We start from the raw sequence: 7,414 nt of genomic DNA on the forward strand, positions 1-7,414 counted from the left end.
GAGAAAAATGTAGTCTTGCATTTAAAGAGAAATGAAAGAAAATCTTTATTATGGAAAAATAGGATGACTTTTTGTTTTCAATTGTCATGAAATTGGAACTGTAACTATGACACTACTAAGATATTTCTGATAAGAATAATTTATATTGTCTCTACAGAGTTTTTAAAGTAACCACTGAAACCATCTACAGATGGCGTATTGCTAATGTATCTAGCAAGAAAGCTATGTTATCATACTAACAATTGTGTTTTGATGACGTAATCAGTTTACTGTGTTTTATTTTCAGTGTCGGTAGCTAGATGTTTTCTTACAGACGATATGAGGAATGAGATTGTCAACACACACAACACATTACGTAGAAACTTTGCTCATGGATCGGAAGGTGTTTTGGTTGCTAACATGAAAAAACTGGTTTGTCTTCTTGAGATTTTTTTACAGAAAAGGACAGGAATGATAAAAAACTGAAAAGTTAGTCAAACATACCTTCATGTAATAAATGGTCAGCTAGAAAGAAAATTGGTTGTTGTTGCATACATCAATTAAGAGACGGATCTTACTGTTGAATTAATTGAAAGAAAGCAAGCTGCTTCTATTCCAAGCACCAGACTGTTTACTGCAGATATACTTTTTGTTATCATATTGCAAATGGTATGCGGTTTCATTAGGTTAAAATAAAGATTAAAATTAGATACTAGCCACACAGTTCTGTCAACGATTCCTTAATTTATATTGTACAAACCTGTTTCCGTGTCTCTTTTATGAAGAAAGGAATAGCAATAACTGAAAAAAAATTCAGACAAATTAAATTAATATCAGATAATATGACTCTTTAAGAAATGAAATTAATACACTTGGCAAAATATTCTACTTAAGGAGTGGACATTGCATTTTGTCTGAAACGTTAAAGAGCAATAACTTAAACACAGGTCTGACTAGAGATGTTAATGCTTACAACTTAGATTGCAAAGCTTTCTACGATGAATATTCATATCTGATAGTTGTGCTTTGCTGTACAAGATCATAATAAAATCTATGAGAAGATCCTTTGTAAGCATAGAATGCAAACAAGAATAATAGCAGACTCGGTTTGATGAAGTCTATTCATGAGGTGTAATGGAAAGTGCAATATTCCTCACGCCCCTAGCTGAAGCGGAACTCTATTACACATGTATTGAATGGACTCTATGATCCCAAAGGACCAGAGAATGTTCAATGTTAAAACTTATTATATAAAACCAAATGGTAAAACAAAACTGAGATAGGAAGTAATACAATGTATTTCAATTTCAAACATAATATTCTGAATGATTTTCACGTGTTACCATGTTTACTTATTATTTTCAGGTGTGGAAAAGTAGTTTAGAGGAAGAAGCACGAAGGAAACTTAGATTACATTGTAGACTGTCATTTTTTCACTTTCCAAACTCTAATAAATTCTCAAATATAGCAAGAGATTCAAGTGGAAATTTTACAAGTGATATTTTAAACTGGTTTAGTGGTATAAAAACAAGGTTTTACCCGGACTATAATCTTTGTTATCCATTAGAAGAGTGTGGGCAAGCTACAGCGGTAAGTATTTTGACCTACACCTTGATATACGTTGTGACATCTCTTGCTTTTTACCTTGGTGTGTAATTTTGTTTATGTTGTTATATTGTTAATAAAAGAGAAAACACTCACAATCACAATACACAGGTGTTTTGAAATCAAATTGTGTCAGGTGTGAACTAATTTATTATTGAAATTGAAGACGCGCCCTAAATTCCGACTTATATATACTGTGTCGCGAAAATAGATGACAAATAACCTAATCATCAAGAAGAAAATGAGATATTTGTTTCCTTCAGGGTAAAAGCGAAATATCTTTCACTGAACTCGCTGCATATGAAAAATTGTAAACTCTTGATGTCCGTGAGTGCAATTTCTATTATTAATGCAGAACAAACATATTTCCGATTTCTTTCATGTGTACCTAATTATTTTCATTTTGTCCATACAACATCACGCGAAACATCATAACGTCGGAGAAAACTAGTGCGCCGCAATGGTTCTATAAGTACAAAATTAAATAACTCTATGAGAGTTATAGATTCTGTTTTATTGTTTATATTTTTGTTTTTGTTCATATTAGAAGTCATTTACGTCTTTTCCGTTACTGAGGTATATTTTTTCATAATAACTCCTGATTATTCTCAATCTTTGGGATAATTACCTTAACAGTGAAAATGATTTTGTTATTTTATTATAAGATTACCATTTTACAGTGTAATACATTACAGTGTAATACACTAAGCACAACTTCTAACCTCGTTATTTTGGGTGTACCTTTAATGATACTAGTAGTAAATTATGAAATGTCGTAGGCATTTAGATGAATATGTTGTCAGGAAAGTATGGAAATTTCAGCAAAATCAATGTGTGGAAAGGTATTTCTTCATTCATTTTACAACCACTGCCCATTTAAAAAAAGGTCACAAAAAATACAGATGAACGTTTTGGTTTATGCAACAAGCAAATATCCCTTACACCCAAAGCGTGATTACCGCTAATGAAACTCAAATATTAGTTTTATTTGGAGGTCGTTTATCCGTTTAAGGTATCCGGTCCACACATAAGCCATTTCTATATAACAGCGCTATTAAAATATATCAAATATTGATGCCTGGTAAGCTCATATAATTCTGGTATCATTTGAAAGTGTATTTGCTACTGAAAAAATAGAAAATACAAATTACATAACAAAAGTGTGTTTTAGAATTTTTATTTTTTACTTAATTGTTTTCAATGATACTTCAATAAAAATCCAGTGATTAAAGTGTAAAAATAGTGTAAAAATATATCATTTCGCAGTAAAAAAAACATGACTGTAGTGACTTGTGCATATCATTATGGTCGTTTTATTTACTAATCCTTGTTCAGCAGGCACAGTTCTTTCAAATGATACCAAAACACATAGGGTCACCAGGCATCGGAATGCTACAGGTAGTACCTATTTGTGAATCTGCCTATGGTCCACAGATTTATGTTTTTTAGGTATTCATGTGTATTTTTATGTCTTTTAAAGTTCCATAAAGCTTTAAATTTTATGTTAAAAAGAGATGTCCAAATAGACGTTTTGCAAAATTACAAGGGAGGAAAAGCAGTAGGGAGGTAAGAAAAAAACAATGCACTCAATAAAACTTTCTATCATATTAATCAATATTCAGACCGTTGACAAATATAAGAGAAAAATATTATTTGAAATAGGATTCACTAAGAAATTATAAAAGTATACACGGCCTGTAAACACTGGCTCGTCCTCTTTGAGGAGATGAGTTGAAAAAAGAGCCAATGATACTTCCGAGGAGGCGCTAATGACCGGAACTTTATGCAGAATGTAAACAAAGAAGAAGGGTGAGTTGATTGTTCCCTTTCTCAGATAAATGTAAGGTCCTATTTCAAAAAATAGCCAACGTAGTTCCACTCAGAAATAATAATACCTTTTATATATACAGGCCATTTTGCAAGGTAAATGCATTCCTTGACGTGAGAACTTTTGAAAGTTGGAAAATAGAGCAAGTCCAAACCAAAAGTAGACATTTTCCCATATATTTCACCCTAATTTACACAAATTTAAGATTTTATTGTCACTGCATCAATCATGCCGAAAAGCATACCTTACTACTGCATGACTTATGTGGTTTACTAGCGTGTTTATCCCGTACATGTGCATTTATCACCATGTGGAGGAGCCACCGCCCCAGAGGAGGCGCTAAGAACCGGAGTGGGAGCCAAAGCACTTGAAATTGAGATTTTTTAATGTATCATCAATTCTCACATACCAGAGCTTTATCATGATTCCGTTGGATTGTGACAAACATCTGATGGATGATATTGTAACAACATCCTATTCATTTCCTTAGAATGTATTTGCACTTCTCTTTTCTTTTGCACTTGTCTAATGATGGACTATCATGGCGTTATAAGTTGTATAATTATGATATTTTCTGTGAAAGGGACATTTCCTAATGCACAACGGTTTTCATGTCCAACACATTTTGGATTTTTTAATTGTCAGCGTTAACTTTGTGGAAGTCTTGAAATGCAGTTGCAATATGTGCTTCACTAGGTATTTACAAATGCTAAATAAATATAATTGTTTTACTTGTAAATTGCTTAATTCGAATGCATATATATGAAAATGCTAACACTCAAAATTCTTCTCCCAGATGTTCTAACGATAACAATGAAACTGAAAAAGTTACATATTTATTCCCCCGGCCGAACCGCATATATCATATAGCTTTTGTCTTATCCTTGTCCGTTTGTCAGTCGTTCATTGCCTTACTCGATTTTATTTATGCATTCAAATAAACTCTTAAAAATTGTTTCTGAATGAATTAGAAAAGACATAGATATACTGAAAAGATAAAATTAAACATTAGCAAAAATATCGAGGGAGTTTTATAAATAAAGTGTACATTCTAACATGACTAGCAATGCTTAAATCGTCAAAACGATATTATGTTTACGTCACATGGACGTTGTCTTTATAGCGCCATGTATGCACCCAGAAATAGCGCTTCAAAGTTTAATCAAACATTTTACTTAGTAGCAAGTATAAAACCAAATGTCAAATAGCACAACTGTTTTGCTTAATTTACACACATACTAAGTTGATTAATGGCCTTGCAGAATAAATCGCCACCATTTCCGCAAGATGCATTACCATTTCCGGTCCTGATGTGTATTGAACAAGAGAACAATCGGTGATAAAACATTTTTTTGTGCAAATGAGATCTGAATGTGCTCACTTTATTGCTGGTGACAGCCGTTCTCTTGCGCTTCTTTTTATTTGGGGTGTTTGTGGTTACAAAAATTGTTCGTCTAAATTTGATGAATTTTGTCGTGTTTTATTTTCTTTCCTTTTACATTTGTAGTTTACGTCGTTCTTTTTCGTTGTCAATGATAACCCATTCCTACATTTGCCTTTAAACAGACCCATCTGGAACGAACAAAAGTAATAATATCATACAGAATTGAACATCCTTTCTTTGGCGATTCCTTTCAAACATTTAAAATAAAATTGACCATTTAATATTAAACTTTGTAGATGTTGCGTGGATACGTACACATATAGTTTTAGCTCGATCTTTCGAAGAAAAAGTAGAGCTATTGCACTCGCGTCGGAGTCAGCGTCGCCGTTGTTTTTTTGTAAAGTCAAATATCTCTGTTACTATCAAAGCTATTGACTTGAAACTTAAAATAGTTATTAACTATCAAAGTCTACACAAAACGAATCAATCCCGATAACTCTGATTTGAATTTTGATGGAGTTAAGTCCCTTTTTAACTTAGATTTTTTGGTTAACCCTTTTGGTTAACCCTTTTAATAGCATCAAATATCTCTGTTACTATCAAAGCTATTGACTTGAAACTTAAAACAGTTATTAACTATTAAAGTCTACACTAGGAAAAACAATCCCTATAACTCTGATTTGAATTTTGACAGAGTTATGCCCCTTTTCAACTTAGATTTTTAAGTTTTATAACGTTTTTACTGGCAAAGCTCTAATTCAGATTCAAGCACTGAGAAAAGTCGAGTGCTATGTCTTACAGACAGCTCTTGTTATTTTAGGTAGATTATGTGCATTTGGGTAGTATAATACAATTTTAAGCATCAAATTACAAACATTAAAACGAAACAGATATTACATTGCGAGAACGAAAACGCTTTATACGAGTGTTTATCACCCAGGAAAAGAACTGGTCAGTGGTTCCGACTCTGGACTTTTGCGCCTCCTCCAAGGCTCCTCCTCTTAGCCAAAATTGAGCATAGAGGGGTAAAACCTGTCGTTAAAACACATAAATAATTCAGATTTAACATACCATTATGGGAACTATTGGTACAATGTATGTTTAGTCTTATTTGTGTAAATTAGGACGAAATATATGGGTAAATCTCCGCTTTTGGTTCGAACTTGCCCAAATTTTCCAACTTTCAAAAGTTCTCACGTCAATGATTGCATTTACCTTGCAAAATGGCCTGCAGGTATAAAAAGTATAATCATTTCTGAGTGGAACTACATTGGCTATTGTTTAAAAATGGGTCTTACATTTATACGAGAAAGCACATATTGCAATTGCATTTCAAGACTACCACAAAGTTAACACTTACTATTAAAAAATCCAAAATGCGTTGGACATGAAAACCGTTGTGCATAGGAAATGCCCCTTTCACAGAACATATCATAATTATACAGCTTATAACGCCATGATAGCCCATCATTAGACAAGTGCAAAAGAAAACAGAAGTGCAAATATCTCAGAATACATTCAAAGGAAATGAATAGGATGTTGTTACAATATCATCCATCAGATGTTCGTCACAATCCAAGGGAATCATGATAAAGCTCTGGTATGTGAGAATTGATGATACATTAAAAAATCTCAAATTTAAAGTGCTTTGGCTCCCACTCCGGTTCTTAGCGCCTCCTCTGCGGCGGTGGCTACTCCACATGGTGATAAACGCACATGTACGGGATAAACACGCTAGTAAACCACATAAATCATGCAGTAGTAAGGAATGCTTTTCGGCAAGATTGAAGCAGTGACAATAAAATCTTAAATTTGTGTAAATTAGGGTGAAATATATAGGAAAATGTCTACTTTTGGTTTGGACTTGCTCTATTTTCCAACTTTCAAAAGTTCTCACGTCAAGGAATGCATTTACCTTGCAAAATGGCCTGTATATATAAAAAGTATAATTATTTTTGAGTGAAACTACATTGGCTATTTTTTTAAATAAGGCCTTACATTTATCTGAGAAAGGAAACAATCAACCGACCCTTCTTCTTTGTTTACATTCTGCATAAAGTTCCGGTCATTAGCGCCTCCTCGGAAGTATCACTGGCTCTTTTTCAACTCATCTCCTCAAAGAGGACGAGCCAGTGTTTACAGGCCGTGGTATAGTTATGTTCAGAACGAAAAGATGTGGCAGCCACATTTTAAACAACGGCATTATGAGCCTTTAAAAATCTGTTCATGCCGCAAAATACATAAAATGATATCAAATCATTATTCCGTTTCGTTGAAACTTTTTATATACCATTGAAAACATGTGAGAAATTTAATACATGTACTCTAAGTATTATGAAAAATACCGACAGAAATATTGATTTTTTTAAACTTTCGATTGGTATATGCATTTTGATCATGTACACAGGTCATGTAAGCAGAAGAATTAAAATTACGTGCTCAGGTCATGCTTCCATTATTTTCATTTTTTTTAATATTCACAAATATACAATATTTTTTTTACAAATGATAATACAAAAATAATGTGATATGAACATGACCTGTTTTTGAACAATACTAGTATTTTACTCCCTATGATACTTAAAAGTTCAGCTTTTTTTTTCAGTATTATGTTTTAG

At 32.8% G+C, this 7,414-nt stretch overlaps 1 protein-coding gene across 1 annotated transcript; it reads left to right on the top strand.

Annotated features, from left to right (window-relative positions):
* Positions 1–287: 287 nt before the first annotated feature.
* Positions 288–1,654, top strand: LOC123550014 (uncharacterized). The gene is made up of 2 exons (XM_045338458.2): positions 288–411; positions 1,345–1,654. The coding sequence occupies exons 1-2, from the start codon at positions 319–321 to the stop codon at positions 1,633–1,635; spliced, it is 384 nt and encodes a 127-aa protein (XP_045194393.1). The 5' UTR covers positions 288–318; the 3' UTR covers positions 1,636–1,654.
* Positions 1,655–7,414: the final 5,760 nt, after the last annotated feature.

This window comes from Mercenaria mercenaria, chromosome 6, assembly GCF_021730395.1.
Source record: "Mercenaria mercenaria strain notata chromosome 6, MADL_Memer_1, whole genome shotgun sequence".
Classification (NCBI taxonomy): Eukaryota; Metazoa; Mollusca; class Bivalvia; order Venerida; family Veneridae; genus Mercenaria; species Mercenaria mercenaria.

Excerpts from the sequence above, each read along its gene's own strand:
- LOC123550014 (XM_045338458.2), top strand. The coding sequence starts at position 319 with ATGAGGAATGAGATTGTCAACACACACAACACATTACGTAGAAACTTT. Across the intron at positions 412-1,344 it reads TTGCTAACATGAAAAAACTG|GTGTGGAAAAGTAGTTTAGA; the intron begins GTTTGTCTTCTT and ends TATTATTTTCAG.